This window comes from Salmo trutta, chromosome 27 (assembly GCF_901001165.1).
Source record: "Salmo trutta chromosome 27, fSalTru1.1, whole genome shotgun sequence".
Taxonomy (NCBI): Eukaryota; Metazoa; Chordata; class Actinopteri; order Salmoniformes; family Salmonidae; genus Salmo; species Salmo trutta.
In genome coordinates, this window is record NC_042983.1 from 24,082,768 (window position 1) to 24,103,709 (window position 20,942).

Consider the following 20,942-nt stretch of genomic DNA (forward strand, 5'->3'; position numbering starts at 1 on the left):
GGTGAGGACTTTTCACTCACTTTTCAACGGCCATTTAAATTATGAGTCATATGCCCCACTCCCATTGATTGATAATTTCATTTCACTACATACAGATGGAGGATCTTAATTTCAGCCAGTTTGCTATAGCAGGAAAATAATCCTGCAGCAACAGGAAATGTGGATTATAATTAATGGACATTTTTGTATAGGTTGATGCATTTTTCATAAGGGAAAATCAAGTCTGAAATTTAAAAGTGGAAATTACAAACTTCAGAAGCCTTTTTAAACCTCAAATACGCTACAAGTTTGACATTTTACTGCATTACAGAAAAGTTTTCCTGCAACAGGGTGATTACAGACTCAAGTCTTCTTGTGTATGACGCTATAAGCTTGACGCTATGACCCTATAACCTGTATTTGGGGAGTTTCTCCCATTCTTCTCTGCAGATCCTCTCAAGCTCTGTCAGGTTCGATGGGGAGCGTCGCTGCACAGATATTTTCAGGTCTCTTCAGAGATGTTCGATCGGGTCCAAGTCCGGGCCACTCAAAGACTTGTCCCAAAGCCACTCTTGCGTTGTCTTGGCTGTGTGCTTAGCTTCGTTGTCCTGTTGGAAGGTGAACCTTCACCCCCAGTCTGAGGTCCTGAGAGCTCTTGAGCAGGTTTTCATCAAGGATCTCTCTGTGCTCCGTTCATCTGACTGCTGAAAAACATCCCCTGTAGAAAACTATCTTCAAAGTAATGACTCGGGACGTCGGTTTTGAGATGAAAGCTTATTTTCAGTAATAATACTTGTTCACGTTACATTTTACTACTTTAGATTCCACTAAACAATAAAAGAAAGTTGCTAGGGAAAGCCAGAATAATCACTTGTCACTTGTACTTAACTTGCACGTTCTCGTTTATCTTACTTCCTGTCGCAAGGCATTCTGGTACTTGCAGTCAATAGCGTAATCCAATACTAACCAATACAACAGAATACAATTACTCTTGTACATATGTAAATAACTGTAAAGAAATATACACTACCGTTGAAAAGTTTGGGGTCACTTAGAAATGTCCTTTTTTGTCCGTTACTGTTGACGTTGTGACTGGTGTTTTGCGGGTACTATTTAACGAAGCTGCCAGTTGAGGACTTGTGAGGCGTCTGGCATTCAGGCCAAAGAGTTCAAGCTTGGTTTAATCAGACCAGAGAAATTTGTTTCTCATGGTCTGAGAGTCCTTTAGGTACCTTTTGGCAAACTCCAAGCGGGCTTTCATATGTCTTTTACTGAGGAGTGGCTTCCGTCTGGCCACTCTATGATAAAGGCCTGATTGGTTGAGTGCTGCAGAGATGGTTGTCCTTCTGGAAGGTTCTCCCATCTCTACAGAGGAACTCTGGGGCTCTGTTAGAATGACCATTAGGTTCTTGGTCACCCCCCTGACCAAGGCCCTTCTTCCCCGATTGCTCAGTTTGGCCGGGCAGCCAGCTCTAGGAAGTGTCTTGGTGGTTCCAAACTATGGGACTCCCAGTCACGGCCGTAATGACACAGCCTGGGATTGAACCCCAGGCTGTAGTGACTCCGCAACACTGCAATGCAGTGCCTTAGAATGCTGCAACACTCGGGAGGCCAACATATCTTCCATGTAAGAATGATGGAGGCCACTGTGTTCTTGGACATTCAATGCTGCAGACATTTTTTGGTAACCTTCCCTAGATCTGTGCCTCGTCACAATCTTGTCTCGGAGCTCTACGGACAATTCCTTCGACCTCATGGCTTGGTTTCTGCTCTGACATGCACTGTCAACTGTGGGACTTTATATAGACAGGTGTGTGCCTTTCCAAATCATGTCCGATCAATTGAATTTACCACAGGTGGACTCCAAGTTGTAGAAACATCTCAAGGATGATCAATGGAAACAGGATACACCTGAGCTCAATTTCGAGACTCATAGCAAAGGGTCTGAAAAAGTTAGAAAAAGGGAAGGGGTCTGAATACTTTCCGAATACACTGTACATCAATACATCTTGCAGTAGTATACATTCAGATGATATAATATTGTGTAGAAGCTGGTAATGAGCCTAGTATAATATGTCTCCTACCCTCCTTCCCTCAGGTGATCACAGACCTGGAGGAGCAGCTGACCCAGCTGACCCAGGAGAACTCTGAGCTGAACCGTCAGAACTTCTACCTGTCCAAGCAGCTGGACGAGGCCACGGACGAGACAGAGGACCAACTGCATCTGGGTCAGGATGTGGACCGCCTCCGCCATGAGGTGGCTGATCGCGAGATGCACCTCAACAACCAAAAACAGGTGTGACTAGGGTTGCAAAATTCTGCAAACTTTCAATATACTTCTTGGTTTTCCCGAAATCCCGGTTCGGAGGGTCCCGGAATCAGGAGGGAATAAGCAGGAGATCTGGTATCCTCCAACCAGGATTTCTGGAAAACCAGGGAATTTATTGAAAGTTCACAGAATTTTGCAACCCTAGGTGTGACACATACACTCACACTCACTCATGACCATAGGTACATAGTACCGTATAGAACAAACACACTCTAACATGTTAACAGAATGGGGATAATAGAGAGCTCTCTCTCTCTCAATTTTCTCTTTCTTTCACAGACATTTCATTTCACATACCCCCAAACACACAAACTGACACACACATCTCTCCATACTCCTCAACAATCAATTTAGGCTACACAGACTTGCACACACACACACATACATACACACACTATACCAGCTAATGTGATTGAGTGGAGAGAGTATAAATCAGGCAGAAGATACTTGACTGTTCTTTTGTTATGTATCTCCAGCTCAGTTAGCAGATTGAGGAGAGGAGAGGAGAGGAGAGGAGAGGAGAGGAGAGGAGAGAGAGGAGAGGAGAGGGTGGTAGGAAGGAAGGCTGGAAGGAGAGGAGAGGAGAGGGTGGTAGGAAGGAAGGCTGAGAGGAGAGGAGAGGGTGGTAGGGAGGAAGGAAGGAAGGCTGGAAGGAGAGGAGAGGAGAGGAGAGGAGAGGAGAGGAGAGGAGAGGAGAGGGGAGGGGAGGGGAGGGGAGGGGGAGGGAGTAGGCTGTGTGATGCTGTGCTCTGCCCCTGTGGGATGGGGTGTGTGTAGGCGTTCAGTAGCTAGAGCTCCCAGTCTCTCTTTCCTAGCTAGTGGTTGTGTAACCAGGGATGGAAGTCATAGAGGGATCCGACCATGAGTGGGAGGGATGTGTCATCCGCATCGTTCCCAGGTCGTGTCAGCCCTGGATGTGTGGACTTCAGAGGACCATGGTGCTGCAGCTATATTTTTATCCTAGTGTTTGTCTCAAGCAAAGGAAATAAGAAACATACAGACGTAGCTCAGTATGTGCCCTATCTCTCAAAGTTACTTGTATCTATTTTTAACTGTGGAGCACAACCCATTGAATGTCAATGTTCCTGATGATCAGAATCTGACATTACTGATGTTGGTTTGGGATACTATGTCCATTACTCAGAGGGCTGACTTCAGAACAGTCATCATTAAGACCACAAAACTCTATTAAAAGTACCTTAAATAGTTGTCTCATGTAAGTTTATCTCCTACAATCTCTCTAAGATGTTCATGTTGTCTGTTAGAACAGAACAGACCAGTTGAACAGTTGAATAGCATGACTTCTATTCTCATGTAACCCCTCCTATGTTTTCCATGTTCTGTGTTAGAACATTGAGACGCTGAAGACCACGTGCACCATGCTGGAGGAGCAGGTCCTGGAGCTGGAGACCCTGAATGATGAGTTGCTGGAGAAGGAGAGGCAATGGGATGCCTGGAGGGGAGCCCTGGAGGAAGAGAAGAACCAGGCTGAGAGGAGGACCAGGGATATCCAGAGACTGCTGGACAACGAGAAGCAGAACAGGTAACACACACACACACACACACAAACATACACAAACACACAAACACACACTCATATGGGCCCCTCTCTTATTCCTCTTCAGGCTACGTGCTGACCTGCGCAACTCGGAGGCTCGTCAGTCTATTGAGCAGGCCGTGAAGGAGCACAAGACTGAGATTCTGGCCCTGCAGGAGGCCCTCAAGGACCAGAAACTCAAAGCAGAGAGCCTCTCTGACACAGTGAGCCTTATGTGTCTGTCTGTCTCTCTGTCTATCTCTCTGTCTAAAGCAGACCCGTACATCCTGTCTCTGTCCCTCTAGCTGAATGACCTGGAGAAGAAGCATGCCATGCTGGAGATGAATACAAGGAGTCTGCAGCAGAAGCTGGAGACTGAGAGGGAGCAGAAGCAGAGGCTGCTGGATGATGTAGGCTACGTTTTTCTTATTCTGCCTGTGTTATATTTGAGTTATTTATATCATATAATGTCACATACCTGGGCTTAAAAAAAATCCTCTATTATAACCCAGTATGTTTGTTTGTTTGTCTTGTGAGAAGTGAAATATCACAGAATGTCTGTTGATACTGTTTGTGTCCCTCCCCCAGCAAGGAAACCTGCAGCAGCAGTTAGATGTTCAGAAGAGCCACATCTTCCGGCTAACCCAGGGGCTGCAGGACGCTCTGGACCAGACTGACCTGCTGAAGACTGAGAGGACTGACCTGGAGTACCGGCTGGAGAACGTCCAGGTACTGTACACACACACACGCATGCATGAGCAAACACACACATACAGTGCATTCGGAAAGTATTCAGACCCCTTGACTTTTTCCACATTTTGCTATGTTACAGCCTTATTCTAAAATTGATTAAATTGTTTGTTTTCCTCATCCATCTACACGCAATACCCCATAATGACAAAGCAAAAGCATTTACATAAGTATTCATACTCTTTACTCAGTACTTTGTTGAAGCACCTCTGGCAGCGATTACAGCCTCGAGTCTTCTTGGGTATGACGCTACAAGCTTGGTACACCTGTATTTGGGGATTTTCTCCTATTCTTTTCTGCAGATCCTCTCAAGCTCTGTCAGGTTGGATGGGGAGCGTCGCTGCACAGCTATTTTCAGGTCTTTCCAGAGATGTTCAATCGGGTTCAAGTCCGGGCTCTGGCTGGGCCACTCAAGGACATACAGATACTTGTTCCGAAGCCGCTACTGCATTATTTTGGCTGTGTGCTTAGGGTTGTTTTCCTGTTGGAAGGTGAACCTTTTCCCCAGTCTAAGGTCCTGAGATTTTTTTGTTTAATCAATTTTAGAATAAGGCTGTAACGTAACAAAATGTGGAAAAAGGAAGGGGTCTGAATACTTTCCAAATGCACTGTAGACACATTTGTAATGGTGTTTTTTTTACATTGGATAAAAATAGAGACTCCGAGCTAGAAAACGGTACACTGCATTTGAGAAACATTGAGAAAGTAATCCTGCTTTGAAAGTTGATAAACTTGTTACCCCACTTTTGAGAAAATGGCCCATGAATTTCTTTATCTACACCCGGTCAGCATCGTTCACATCCACTTAAGCCTTAGCCTCTCCCATCTCTTTGATGATTCACAGTGTAGTAAACAACCAAAGATTTCAAAACTAAAAGTGGTGAAAGTAGTAGCAAAAAGTAGTAGTAAAAATGAACTGTATCTAGTCCTTGGCCTATATCCTAAACTGGCTTTGGTGAAGGTCTGTTGTTCTTCACATTATCGTCTCTGGTAAACACACACTATATCAAATAAAATCTACGTTTATTTGTCAAATGCACAGGATACAGAAGGTGTAAATGGTACAGTGAAATGGTTACTTGCATAGTGGAGTGTGTTGTTTAGACATGTAGCTAGCTAGCTAGCTAAGCGATGAACCATAATTCCAACTCTAATGCCGTGTTCAAAACAACTGGGAACTCTGAAAAAACAAACTCCAACTGGGAAAAATTGATTTGAACAGTCATCCAACGCAGAAATTCAACTCTGGAACTCGGGCCTCTTTCTAGAGCTCCTACACAGATCACACACATACCACTTACCCGTATACATGGATGAACGCTTCTCTCTCTGTCATGGATGCCATGGTTGCCCTTAGTTTGAAGATGTAATCCGGAGACAGGTGTTTTATACAACAGCCTTCTTACTGTGTTCTCTTTTTGGACTCTCTCCGCATTTGGCAATCATCTCTGCTTCCACATGGCATTCCACTGATTTCAAAACTCTGTCAACTGCTTCCATGACAACGACACCAATAGCGCTATTAACTTCAGGGCAGCAATGTTGAGAGCAGTAGCAAAACTTTTTCAGTTTTCATGATATCTTTCAAAAAAAGCCACGGTAGACAGGATTTTCCGCACATACTTTGCAGCTCATGTTATAGACAGAAGCATGTCAGACTAATCCGAACTCATCTCTCGGCATGTCCAGCCCATCCATTATCTCAGCCAATCAAATCAAATCAAATGAATTGGTCATATACACATGGTTAGCAGATGTTATTGCGAGTGTTGCGAAATGCTTGTGCTTCTAGTTCCGACAGTGCAGCAATATCTAACATGTAATCTAACAATTCCACAACAACTGCCTAATACACACAAATCTAAGTAAAGGAATGGAATAAGAGTAAGAATATATACGTATAAATATATGGATGAGCAATGACAGAGCGGCATAGGCAAGATGCAATAGATGGTATTAAATACAGTATATACATATGAGATGAATAATGCAAGATATGTAAACATTATTAAAGTGTAATTATTGAATTGACTAGTGATCCATTTATTAAAGTGGCCAATGATTTCAAGTCTTTATGTAGGCAGCAGCCTCTCTGTGTTAGTGATGGCTGTTTAACAGTCTGACGGCCTTGAGATAGAAGCTATTTTTCAGTCTCTCGGGGTCAGCTTTGATGCACCTGTACTGACCCCACCCTCTGGGTGGTAGCGGGGTGAACAGGCAGTGGCTCGGGTGGTTGTTGTCCTTGATGATCTTTTTGGCCTTCCTGTGACATCGGGTGCTATAGGTGTCCTGGAGGGCAGGTAGTTTGCCCCCGTTGATGCGTTGTGCAGACCGCACCACCCTCTGGAGAGCTTTGCGGTTGTGGGTGATGCAGTTGCCGTACCAGGTGGTGATTGAGCCCGACAGGATGCTCTCAATTGTGCATCTGTAAAAGTTTGTGAGGGTTTTGGCTGACAAGCCACATTTCTTCAGCCTCCTGAGGTTGAAGAAGCGCTGTTGCGCCTTCTTCACCACACTGTCTGTGTGGGTGGACCATTTCAGTTTGTCCGTGATGTGTACGTCGAGGAACTTAAAACTTTCCACCTTCTCCACTGCTGTCCCAATAATGTGGATAGGGGGGTGCTCCCTCTGCTGTTTCCTGAAGTCCACGATCATCTCCTTTGTTTTGTTGACGTTGAGTGAGAGGTTGTTTTCCTGACACCACACTCCGAGCCTCCTCCCTGTAGGCTGCCTCGTCGTTGTTGGTAATCAAGCCTACTACTGTTGTGTCATCTGCAAACTTGATGATTGAGTTGGAGGCATGCATGGCCACGCAGTCATGGGTGAACAGGGAGTACATGAGGGGGCTGAGCATGCACCCTTGTGGGGCCCCAGTGTTGAGGATCAGTGAAGTGGAGATGTTGATAACTACCTTCACCACCTGGGGATGCCTGTCAGGAAGTCCAGGACCCAATTGCACAGGGCGGGGTTGAGACCCAGGGACTGAAACTTAATGATGAGCTTGGAGGGTACTATGGTGTTGAATGCTGAGCTGTAGTCAATGAACAGCATTCTTACATAGGTATTCCTCTTGTCCAGATGGGATAGGGCAGTTTGCAGTGTGATGGCGATTGCATCGTCTGTGGACCTATTGGGGCGGTAAGCAAATTGAAGTGGGTCTAGGGTGACAGGTAAGGGGAGGTGATATGATCCTTGGCTAGTCTCTCAAAGCACTTCATGATGACAGAACTAAGTGCTACGGGGCGATAGTCATTTAGTTCAGTTACCTTTGCTTTCTTGGGTACAGGAACAATGGTGGCCATCTTGAAGCATGTGGGGACAGAAGACTGGGATAGTGAGAGATTGAATATGTCTGTAAACACACCAGCCAGCTGGTCTGCGCATGCTCTGAGGACCCAGCTAGGGATGCCATCTGGGCCGGCAGTCTTGCAAGGGTCAACATGTTTAAATGTCTTACTCACGTTGGCCACGGAGAAGGAGAGCCCACAGTCCTTGGTAGCAGGCCACGTCGGTGGCACTGTATTATCCTCAAAGCGGGCAAAAAAAGTGTTTCGTTTGTCTGGAAGATTCCTGTATTTTTCCATGGGTAAACAAATTTTTTTCATATTTAGTTTGTTATTAAACCTGCTTGAAAATCTATTGCAAGACTTGAAAATGGCTGTCTTGTAATGATCAACAACCAACTTGACAGAGCTTGAAGAATTTTTGAAAGAATAATGTGCAAATATTGTACACTCCAGGTGTGCAAAGCTCTTAGAGACTTACCCAGAAAGACTCACAGCTGTAATCCCTGCCAAAGGTGATTCTAACATGTATTGACTCAGGGGTGTGAATACTTACAGTGCCAGTCAAAAGTTTGTACACACCTACTCATTCCAGGGTTTTTCTTTATTTTTACTATTTTCTACATTGTAGAAAAGTAGTGAAGACATCAATACTATGTAATAACCTATATGGAATCATGTAGTAACCAAAAAAGTGTTAAACAAATCAAAATGTATTTTATATTTGAGATTCTTCAAAATAGCCACCCTTTGCCTTGATGACAGCTTTGCACACTCAACCAGCTTCATGATGAATGCTTTTCCAACAGTCTTGAAGTAGTTCCCACATATGCTGAGCACTTGTTGGCTGCTTTTCCTTCACTCTGCAGTCCAACTCATCCCAAACCATCTCAATTGGGTTGAGGTCGAGTGATTGTGGCCAGAATAACACTGTTTTTTTTACTGCAGTAATTTTGCTGTGTAACTGCATTTAGATGTTATTCTGCAATTACTGCATCCAAAATACCACAGTCGACTGAAGTTACTGCAATTTTACTGCAGTTTCAAAACGAGAGGAAAAAGGCTTAGGAAAAAGGATTAAAAACTCAAATTGCGGGAAATACATAGCAATGAAAACAACTACTGTTGTTCTCAGCTTTCTGTGGGTATAATTTGTATTTGTAATCTCTTGATATTGAACTCAAAAGCAACTACTGTATTTTACAACCCAGATACTTGATATGGCTTTAAATTACGAAGTGCGCGAAATGCGCATTGGCCATTGTCATGAATTTTGAGCTGACAATAGGGTATTGTTGTTTGTTATATTTTACTGTTAAAATAGGGCTCCAGAATTCACCACATGAGGAAGTGAAAACTCTAAACACATTAGCTAGATCTCTAATTAAGCAATAAGGCACTCGGGGGTGTGTGTTATATGGCCAAAATAACATGGCTAAGGGCTGTATCCAGGCACCTCCTCATGCCTTAATGCTTAATTAGAGAGCTAGCTAATGTGTTTAGAGTTCACTTCCTCATGTGGTGAATAAGCCCCAAAATAAATGTGCATATATTTTTATTTTATTTATTTCACCTTTATTTAACCAGGTAGGCAAGTTGAGAACAAGTTCTCATTTACAATTGCGACCTGGCCAAGATAAAGCAAGCAGGTTGACACATACAACAATACAGAGTTACACATGGAGTAAAACAAACATAGAGTCAATAATATAGTAGAAAAATAAGTCTATATACAAAGTGAGCAAATGAGGTGAGATAAGGGAGGGAAAGGCAAAAAAGGCCATGGTGGCGAAGTAAATACAATGAAGCAAGTAAAACACTGGAATGGTAAATTTGCAGTGGAAGAAAGTGCAAAGTAGAAATATAAATAATGGGGTGCAAAGGAGCAAAATAAATAAATAAATACAGTAGGGGAAGAGGTAGTTGTTTGGGCTAAATCATAGATGGGCTATGTACAGGTGCAGTAATCTGTGAGCTGCTCTGACAGCTGGTGCTTAAAGCTAGTGAGGGAGATAAGTGTTTCCAGTTTTAGAGATTTTTGTAGTTCGTTCCAGTCATTGGTAGCAGAGAACTGGAAGGAGAGGCGGCCGAAGGAGAGATTTACCTGCTGGAGCGCGTGCTACAGGTGGGTACTGCTATGGTGACCAGCGAGCTGAGATAAGGGGGAACTTTACCTAGCAGGGTCTTGTAGATGACCTGGAGCCAGTGGGTTTGGCGACGAGTATGAAGCGAGGGCCAGCCAACGAGAGCATACAGGTCGCAGTGGTGGGTAGTATATGGGACTTTGGTGACAAAACGGATGGCACTGTGATAGACTTCATCCAATTTATTGAGTAGGGTATTGGAGGCTATTTTGTAAATGACATCGCCGAAGTCGAGGATCGGTAGGATGGTCAGTTTTACGAGGATATGTTTGGCAGCATGAGTGAAAGATGCTTTGTTGCGAAATAGGAAGCCAATTCTAGATTTAACTTTGGATTGGAGATGTTTGATGTGAGTCTGGATGGAGAGTTTAGAGTCTAACCAGACACCTAGGTATTTGTAGTTGTCCACATATTCTAAGTCAGAACCGTCCAGAGTAGTGCTGGGCAGGTACAGGCAGCGATCGGTTGAAGAGCATGCATTTAGTTTTACTTGTATTTAAGAGCAGTTGGAGGCTACGGAAGGAGAGTTGTATGGCATTGAAGCTCGTCTGGAGGGTAGTTATCACAGTGTCCAAAGAAGGGCCAGAAGTATACAGAATGGTGTCGTCTGCGTAGAGGTGGATCAGAGACTCACCAGCAGCAAGAGCGACATCATTGATGTATACAGAGAAAAGAGTCGGCCCAAGAATTGAACCCTGTGGCACCCCCATAGAGACTGCTAGAGGCCCGGACAACATGCCCTCCGATTTGACACACTGAACTCTATCAGAGAAGTAGTTGGTGAACCAGGCGAGGCAATCATTTGAGAAATATGATATATATGAATATGAATATATATGATATTAGTGCACACAAAGATGTATGAAAATTCATATTTACTGAACAAAACAATTCTGAAAATTCTGAAACCCTATTTTAACATTAAAATATAACAAACAACAATACCCTATTGTCAACTTACAATTCATGACAATCACTGGATTAGGTTGCACATCAAAATATCTTGAATCATGCATTCCTGCTTGGACATGTTAGATGAAACAACGTATTTATTGAATGGCCTACCATCTCATTAGTCTATTACACAGTCTAAAGCACTGTGAATTACTTTATAAGATGAATGATAACAAAAAATGTGGTGCTACAAAATCATGGGCTGGTGCCACTGAAAAAGTTGGTGGCACTGTGGGAAATATGAGTCTGGAGCCCTTGTCAAGGGATGTGATTTATTATCTGCTGCAGAGTAATGTGTTCTACTGTCAATTTGGCCGTTGGGAAGAGAATCATTGAGTAATAATTTCCACAACAGATGTTAAGCCGAAAAATATTTTGGTAGAACAAGGCTATGTATGTTTGTGCACATGGAAGTCAGTGATTTGTTTACTATAGGTTAATGAGGCAATACAAATGTGATGTGACTAAAATATGACTAAAAAGAAAGGGCATTTTGTTTACTTAAATCGCCCACTATTTTCGTCGTTTTGAATAACTAGACTAAATCATTATATTATGACAAAAATGTGACTTAATGATATTTTAGTCTAAATGACTAAGACTAAGACTAAATCTAAAAAGAGTACCAAAATTAACACTGATGCACACACACACTAGTCACTAGTCAATTTAAATAATGGCACTTTAATAATGTTTACATATCTTACATTACTCATCTCATAGGTATATACTTAATCTTATACCATCTATTACTTGCCTATGCCGCTCGGCCATCGCTCATCCATATATTTATATATACATATTCTTATTCCATCCCTTTAGATTTGTGTGTATTAGGTAGTTGTTGTGGAATTGTTAGATTACTTGTTAGATATTACTGCACTGTCGAAACTAGAAGCACAAGCATTTCCCTACACTCACATTAACATCTGCTAACCATGTGTATGTGACCAATAACATTTGAATTGATTTGACACACACACACACACACACACACACACACACACACACACACACACACACACACACACACACACACACACACACACACACACACACACAGACAGACAGACAGACAGACAGACAGACAGACAGACAGACAGACAGACAGACAGACAGACAGACAGACAGACAGACAGACAGACAGACAGACAGACAGACAGACAGACAGACAGACAGACAGACAGACAGACAGACAGACAGACAGACAGACAGACAGACAGACAGACAGACAGACAGACAGACAGACAGACAGACAGACAGACAGACAGACAGACAGACAGACAGACAGACAGAGTAGAAATGCATTGCCTTAGTAATGTTCACTTAGCTCCACCTGCAGGCTGTGTACTCCCATGAGAAAGTGAAGTTGGAGGGGACCATCACCCAGCAATCCAAACTCATAGACTTCCTCCAGGCCAGGGTGGACCAGGGGGGCTCCAAGAAGAAAAAGGTGAGACTGGACAGCTCACAATACAGGTACAGTGACACAGAGTGCATTAATACATACATTACCATTTCTAGAGCACCTTTTCATTTTACCCAAATATTTTCTCAGAATGTTTTTCAGTGACAGTTGTGTGTGTGTTTGTGTATGTTTGTCCCAGGGTCTATTTGGGCGGCGCAGAGAGGACCTGCTGGCTGCCATGGCATCCCAGGGCCAGTCCCAGGTGCCCCAGCAGGTGTCCCCTGCACCCTCCATGAAGCCGGTGCCCCTGCAGTACAGTGACATGAAAGTGTCCCTGGACAAGGAGCGCACCCGCTGCTCTGAATTGGAGGATGCATTGCAGAAGATGAGACTGGAGCTGCGCGCCCTACGAGAGGAGGGTGAGGACACTGTCATCTCAAATAAACAGGAAATAATCCCACTGAAGACCACTGCTGTGGTCCAGCACATGCTATCTCACAACAAGCAGCACATCAAACTCACACCAGGTCTAATGACTTTCCCTTTATGATTTCTCTCTCTCTCTATACACACATCCAGCGGTCCAGTACAAGCCTGTGGACCATGGTGGTACCCCTGACACCCCTGCCACAACACGGCAGCAGATGATGATGTCTGCCATGGTGAAGTCTCCTGAGCACCAGCAGGGCCCGAGCAACCTGCTGGCTACCTCGAACTCTGGCCGCAGGAAGGAGGCTGCCACCCCCGAGGGTGAGTCCTTCTGGAGAAGTAGTGGACATGGGAGTGTCTATGGGTCTTTCTATAAACTAGGGTACCAGTTTATGGACAACTTTCTACAGCTGTTGGTACGTTTGGTAAGAAGAATGTCCCTCTCCCCAACGGTGTGATTACTACCTCCTGGGGGTTTAGAGCTTGAGGTAGTCCCCTCATACAAGTACTTGGGAGTATGGCTAGACGGTACACTGTCCTTCTCTCAGCACATATCAAAGCTGCAGGCTAAAGTTACATCTAGACTTGGTTTCCTCTATCGTAATCTTTCACCCCAGCTGTCAAACTAACCCTGATTCAGATGACCATCCTACCCATGCTAGATTACGGAGATGTAATTTATAGATCAGCAGGTAAGCGGCTAGATGTTCTTTACAATTCGGTCATCAGATTTGCCACCAATGCTCCTTATAGGACACATCACTGCACTCTATCCTCCTCTGTAAACTGGTCATCTCTGTATACCCATCGCAAAGACCCACTGGTTGATGCTTATTCATAAAACCCTCTTAGGTTTCACTCCCCCCTATCTGAGATATCTACTGCAGCCCTCATCCTCCACATACAACACCCGTTCTGCCAGTCACATTCTGTTAAAGGTCCCCAAAGCACACACATCCCTGGGTCGCTCGTCTTTTCAGTTCGCTGCAGCTAGCAACTGGAACGAGCTGCAACAAGCATTCAAACTGGACAGTTTTATCTCAATCACTTCATTCGAAGACTCAATCATGGACACTCTTACTGACAGTTGTGGCTGCTTCGCGTGATGTATTGTTGTCTCTACCTTCTTGCCCTTTGTGCTGTTGTCTGTTTCCAATAATGTTTGTACCATGTTTTGTGCTGCTACCATGTTGTGCTGCTGCCATGTTGTGTTGCTACCATGTTGTTGTCATGTTGTGTTGCTACCATGCTGTGTTGTCATGTGTTGCTGCCATGCTGTTGTCTTAGGTCTCTCTTTATGTAGTGTTGTCTCTCTTGTCGTAATGTATGTTTTGTCCTATATTTTTGTTTAATTTATTTGTATTTTTAATCCCAGGCCCCTGTCCCCGCAGGAGGCCTTTTGCCTTTTGGTAGACCGTCATTGTAAATAAGAATTTGTTCTTAACTGACTTGCCTAGTTAAACAAAGGTTAAGTAAAAATGTATCAAATAAGTCATTGATAATAATCTGCCATTTTTCTTCATGTCATTACATTAAGATATACAATTCACAAGTTGATTGAAATGTTTAACCCTGTATCATGGTTGGTGTTTTGATGAATTCCAAAATCGTGTGTCATAAAACATTATTTTTCTGTACATTTATGGCAGCGTTAGTTGTCGTTGAACTTGAATCCTGTAAGAATCCTGGATCTGGCTGTCTGACAGGTTTTTATATAAACATCTCAGAAATGCAGCGTAATTATATAACAGTTTGTGTATCCTTATGTTACAGGGTGAAAATAGTTTTCATGGGCACAAAAAATCCAAAACAATTAATGCAATTGCAAAATCGAATGCTTCTAACCAAAAGAGTCACCTTACCTTGATACTTAAAACCTAAATCGATACTGTCATTAATGTGGTTCTTCAATAACTATGCATAATACTTGTCGGATGCGTGATTGGTGTCCGGCTGATAAGATACACTGTGATATTTTTACACATCATCTGATCCAGGAAGGAATCTTCCAAATGAAGGTCAAGTGATGGACAGCTGTTGTGATTTCACATGCAATGCAACAACCAGAGCCGGTCCTGACCTCCCTGGGGCCCTAGGAAAATTCTGCTAAGGGGCCCTCCTACCTGACCCGTGAGCCATGTAAACCATTTGCCATTGCCACACAGTTACACCTGACACCCCAGTGCTCCCACTACAATCCTCCCTACTTTAAAACAGTTTGCTCCATCTGTCGGTCTAACAATAAGTAGACCTATACAGAACAGATTGAGGTATAAACAAACAATATTTATTGAATAAAATATTTTCTATAGAATCTTAAGATAAGTGAATATTAATATTAACATAAGAAATTGTAGAAAATATAGAGCTTTGGCTCTGCTGCCTGGTAATTAGTCCAGTCCTCACAATATTATACAATTAGCTTTTAACAATGTAAACATAAGGCTATGGGCTATGGCTGCAGCTATATGTCTCAAAATAGTAATATAAAACCTATACATCTGTGTGATTAACTTTGGTTCCCTCTACAGCCTGGGCATTTTCAGCATCAGCATGGACACCAGTCTATCTGGACTATCTGGAAGAAATGGAGAAAGTATGTCACATAGTTAGTTAAGCAGTCATTTACACACATGCACTTCTGCCATACAATCTTAAATGTTACTAAGTGTGTAAACATTTTAATGTTTGAATTAAAATATTACCATCAAAATATTTCTCTGCACTTTCTTGAGGCAAAATCATCAAGGAAGTCATTATTGGACATGTGTTTCCCCACATCATGATTTATGCTTATGATGGCCAGACCACTCAAACATTCCTGTGACATGGAAGAACTCCGGTAGCTTTTGATGAGCTTTCATTTTGAAAAGCTCCTCTCTGCCGATGCTACTGTTACTGGTAGGGTGATTGCAATTCTTAGTGCTATCCAAAGGTTAGGATAGAGTTCCTCCAGGTTTTTATCACAGAGAAAGGAAAGCAGCTCAAAGGCAGTCATCTTACCTGATGGCAGATCAGGTAAATTCTGAATCTTGTGTGTCAGATCCATTCCACTGACGTCACAGTCATCTTTGAAGGTTAGAGTGTTTTCAACTTCCATGCAGTGAGCCTTTAAAGACTCACTGGACATCTGAGAGCCAGTGCTGAAGTTCAACAGCAGTCTATATTTGGTTTTCACCTGGTTGAGTGTTTCAAATCTCTCATCTATGGATGTCTCAGCAGAGTCGACCACAATGTTGAAGTAGTTGACTTCAAGGTTTTTCAGTGCATCAGTCACTGGTTCATCAGGAGCCTCATATCTGAAATGCCTCTTGCTGTTTCTCAGTCTCTTCTCTTTCAGAACAGCCTCCACATTAATTTCTTCACAAATGCTTTTGTTTGGGCCTCAGAGAATCCAGTTTCCTGGTATGTAGTGAGGGAGGCCTTTGCATTTGAGACTAAATTCACTGCGATATCAACTACATTGAGGTGGATTGGAGGAGCTTGTTCACCTTGTTTGTCATTGTCAGTCTCTCACACCATACGACACAGCAAATCAAGAAGCGGTAGGACCCAACTTCCTCTGCAAGTGCTTGTGCCTCCACTTTGGCCACAGGACTGTTGGTCGTGTGTCTGGCTTCCAGTAATGCCTCCCAAACCTCAGGAACCTGATACCTGATTGCACGAACACTTTGGAGCCTACTTTCCTATCTTGTGTCACTCCATGACTTCACGGTTATGTTCACGTGTTTCTTCAAAAACACTCCATCTTTATGTGCCAGCTGAAAAGAAGGTGAAGAGCTTTAGCACAAAAACCCAACTGGATCTTTTGAAGATTTGACAGCATCTGCAATGACAAGGTTTAGAGTCGGTGCTCCACATGAGACAAACACGGCTCTGGGATTTTTTTGAGCAGTCTGGCTTGTACTCCTTGGTGCTTGCTCTTCATGTTGGCCCCATTATCACAAGTTTGCCCTGTGCAATCTTCAAATGGAATCTTCAGCTTATCTAAGATGACAGTGGACATATTCAAACCTGTAACCTCAACATTCACAAAGCCAAGGAAGTGCTCCTTGATCTACATTTACATTTACATTTAAGTCATTTAGCAGACGCTCTTATCCAGAGCGACTTACAAATTGGTGCATTCACCTTAAGATATCCAGTGGAACAACCACTTTACAATAGTGCATCTAAATCTTTCGGGGGGGGGGGGGGGGTAGAAGGATTACTTTATCCTATCCCAGGTATTCCTTAAAGAGGTGGGGTTTCAGGTGTCTCCGGAAGGTGGTGATTGACTCCGCTGTCCTGGCGTCGTGAGGGAGCTTGTTCCACCATTGGGGTGCCAGAGCAGCGAACAGTTTTGACTGGGCTGAGCGGGAGCTGTGCTTCCTCAGAGGTAGGGAGGCGAGCAGGCCAGAGGTGGATGAACGCAGTGCCCTTGTTTGGGTGTAGGGCCTGATCAGAGCCTGAAGGTACGGAGGTGCCGTTCCCCTCACAGCTCCGTAGGCAAGCACCATGGACTTGTAGCGGATGCGAGCTTCAACTGGAAGCCAGTGGAGAGAGCGCAGGAGCGGGGTGACGTGAGAGAACTTGGGAAGGTTGAACACCAGATGGGCTGCGGCGTTCTGGATGAGTTGTAGGGGTTTAATGGCACAGGCAGGGAGCCCAGCCAACAGCGAGTTGCAGTAATCCAGACGGGAGATGACAAGTGCCTGGACTAGGACCTGCGCCGCTTCCTGTGTGAGGCAGGGTCGTACTCTGCGAATGTTGTAGAGCATGAACCTACAGGATCGGGTCACCGCCTTGATGTTAGTGGAGAACGACAGGGTGTTGTCCAGGGTCACGCCAAGGTTCTTAGCACTCTGGGAGGAGGACACAAGGGAGTCTGGCTTTCCCTTTAAAACCACGCTTCTTAGAATAATGGACATTTGCTCCTGGTGACTAATGTCAGGTGTGCAGTCCAAGATAATGGAGAAGTACTTTGAGTCTCTTACTTGAGTCACTATTCCTTCCAGAATCTTGTCACTCATAATCTGTATCAGCTCATTCTGTGTGTGCTTCCCAAGGTAATGAGCATGTGTCTCTCCATCTTTAATTTTGCTGAGATGGTTTTCCATAACATGGTCAAATTTTGCCAGTAATTCAACCTCTTTTAGGAAGATTCCATTATCTGGTTGGAAGAGCTTGTCTGATGAACCCCTGAATGCTAGGTTTCTTTCAGCCAGAGACTGGGTGATACTTATTAAATGTGTAAGGAGATCCCGCCATCTCTTTCTTTCAGCCTCCAAAATTGTCATTTGTATCTGATCAAGAGTCTGTCCCCAACTTAGGCACAGATCAAGTTCTCTCCACTTAATCATATTGTTGTGTGTTCAGGACTACCCTCATGGTGTTTCAGAATGGCGTTGATTTTTGACCAGTCATTCACGCCTTCCTTTATTATTTTGTAGTCTTTTTTAGAAAAGAGCTTACAGCAAAAACAATACACATCGTTGTTTTTGATTATGAAAGCCAGCTCCTGGTAATCTTTTCCCCATTTGACAGCTGTCTCTGTAATACGCCTGAATGGAAACCTCTTCTAGACTTGTCTTTAGGGTAAGTAAAATCCAGTCCTGGTTTGAATAGACCTCTGAGCACTAACTCAGTCCTCATAAAATCTGTTAAGACTGGTGGCCAATCTACTGTTCTATTAGGGTCTGAGCTGCTTGTATCTGATGCTGGCTGTACACCTCTGGTTGTGCTAGTACTGGCTGAGGCTGCCTGTACTTCACCTGGGTCTGTGTTAGTACTTGCTGAAGACGGCTGTATTGGGTCTGTGTTAGTACTTGCTGAAGCCAGCTGTACTGGGTCTGTGTTAGTACTTGCTGAAGCCAGCTGTACTGGGTCTGTGTTAGTACTTGCTGAAGCCAGCTGTACTGGGTCTGTGTTAGTACTTGCTGAAACTGCCAGTACTGGGTCTGTGTTAGTATTTGCTGAAGCCAGCTGTACTGGGTCTGTGTTAGTACTTGCTGAAGCCAGCTGTACTGGGTCTGTGTTAGTACTTGCTGAAGCCAGCTGTACTGGGTCTGTGTTAGTACTTGCTGAAACTGCCAGTACTGGGTCTGTGTTAGTATTTGCTGAAGCCAGCTGTACTGGGTCTGTGTTTGTACTTGCTGAAGACGGCTGTATTGGGTCTGTGTTAGTACTTGCTGAAGCCAGCTGTACTGGGTCTGTGTTAGTACTTGCTGAAGCCAGCTGTACTGGGTCTGTGTTAGTACTTGCTGAAGCCAGCTGTACTGGGTCTGTGTTAGTACTTGCTGAAGCCAGCTGTACTGGGTCTGTGTTAGTACTTGCTGAAACTGCCAGTACTGGGTCTGTGTTAGTATTTGCTGAAGCCAGCTGTACTGGGTCTGTGTTTGTACTTGCTGAAACTGCCAGTACTGGGTCTGTGTTAGTATTTGCTGAAGCCAGCTGTACTGGGTCTGTGTTTGTACTTGCTGAAACTGCCAGTACTGGGTCTGTGTTAGTATTTGCTGAAGCCAGCTGTACTGGGTCTGTGTTAGTACTTGCTGAAGCTGCCAGTACTGGGTCTGTGTTAGTACTTGCTGAAGCCGGCTATACTGGGTCTGTGTTTGTACTTGCTTAAACTGCCAGTACTGGGTCTGTGTTAGTATTTGCTGAAGCCGCTGTACTGGGTCTGTGTTAGGACTTGCTGAAACTGCCAGTACTGGGTCTGTGTTAGTATTTGCTGAAGCCTGCTGTACTGGGTCTGTGTTAGTACTTGCTGAAGCCGGCTGTACTGGGTCTGTGTTAGTACTTGCTGAAGCCGGCTGTACTGGGTCTGTGTTAGTATTTGCTGAAGCCAGCTGTACTGGGTCTGTGTTAGTACTTGCTGAAGCCGGCTGTACTGGGTCTATGTTAGTACTTGCTGAAGCCAGCTGTACTGGGTCTGTGTTAGTACTTGCTGAAGCCGGCTGTACTGGGTCTGTGTTAGTACTTGCTGAAGCCGGCTGTACTGGGTCTGTGTTAGTACTTGCTGAAGCCGGCTGTACTGGGTCTGTGTTAGTACTGGCTGAGGCTGGATGTGGATCAACTGAGTCTGTGATTGTACTGGCTGCATTTTCAAATATAAAATACTATTTACTATTTACTCTGACTTGGCTGAATACTTGATGGTTATTATTTACTGAGAGATGTGCATCCATATTGCCCAGTAGGCCCAGATAATCAACATTTTAAATTCAATATATAGATCAATAGTCAATGTCAATCCATTGCTTTCCATCTTGCATTAGTCCAGAGTTGTAACTAATCCTTCACTGAGAGACTAGATAATGATTGTCTTGTTTTAAAATATTTGCGCCTGTGAGGAGTGCCATCACACCCATATATTGTCTGGACTGGTTCCCACAGAGGTTGCTGCTGGAAAGCGCGAGTTTCATTTCGTGCATGTGCATATGAACGCATGTTCACGCACGACGCGCTTATCTTTTCCTGAGTTACAGTTTATAAACACCGTTGCCCGTTGGTGTTTATCAAACATAATAATAGCTGTATTTCACTCTCACTTTTGTCAGGCACAAAGTCACAGAACACAGCTTTGGAAGTGGCTGGCAAGCAAGACACTGACAGACCAAGAGATGCACTGCCCAGCTAGGTTAGCAAGACAGATAGACTAGAGAGAGATGCACTGCAAGCTAGCACAACTTAACGGCACAGTTATTTGCTGACATCAAACTTGGAGAGGAGAGAACACAAGTTTACCTGACTGCTGTTCCCGCAATTCACTCTCATGGTGTTTTATTTTTTCTCTTTTCGTGACCAGGAGGTTAGTTCCACTTCATCCTCTTATCGAAGTTGTAAACATTGACACCCGCTTTGACACGAAGGGGAGGTGGGGCCCTTGCATAATTTGCGGGGCCCTACGCAACTTGCGTGGTGAGCATATAGGGCCACCCGGCTCTGGCAACAACAGACCAAGTGCTGGAAAAACAGTGTTCGCAAGGAATATCCAGAATATTTTGGTGTCTCATTCATGAAGAGAGTTGTGCCTGGTACCACATTGAAACTAATATTGAGGTTGATCATCTGTTGTTGTCTGCTTGATTTACAGCAGGGTGTTCTTAGATTTAACAGAAAAAGCATCAAGGTAATGTGTTCATGTTTT

At 44.0% G+C, this 20,942-nt stretch overlaps 1 protein-coding gene across 3 annotated transcripts in view; it reads left to right on the forward strand.

Annotated features, from left to right (window-relative positions):
- Window positions 1-20,942, forward strand: part of LOC115164658 (citron Rho-interacting kinase) — a 120,322-nt gene that overhangs the window by 80,722 nt on the left and 18,658 nt on the right. For all 3 annotated transcript variants that reach the window (XM_029717366.1, XM_029717365.1, XM_029717367.1), the window contains 8 exons: window positions 2,078-2,275; window positions 3,658-3,851; window positions 3,934-4,069; window positions 4,151-4,255; window positions 4,434-4,574; window positions 12,320-12,430; window positions 12,585-12,804; window positions 12,965-13,135. In XM_029717366.1, coding sequence (XP_029573226.1) covers window positions 2,078-2,275; window positions 3,658-3,851; window positions 3,934-4,069; window positions 4,151-4,255; window positions 4,434-4,574; window positions 12,320-12,430; window positions 12,585-12,804; window positions 12,965-13,135 — 1,276 coding nt within the window. The remainder of the gene's footprint in view (window positions 1-2,077; window positions 2,276-3,657; window positions 3,852-3,933; window positions 4,070-4,150; window positions 4,256-4,433; window positions 4,575-12,319; window positions 12,431-12,584; window positions 12,805-12,964; window positions 13,136-20,942) is intronic.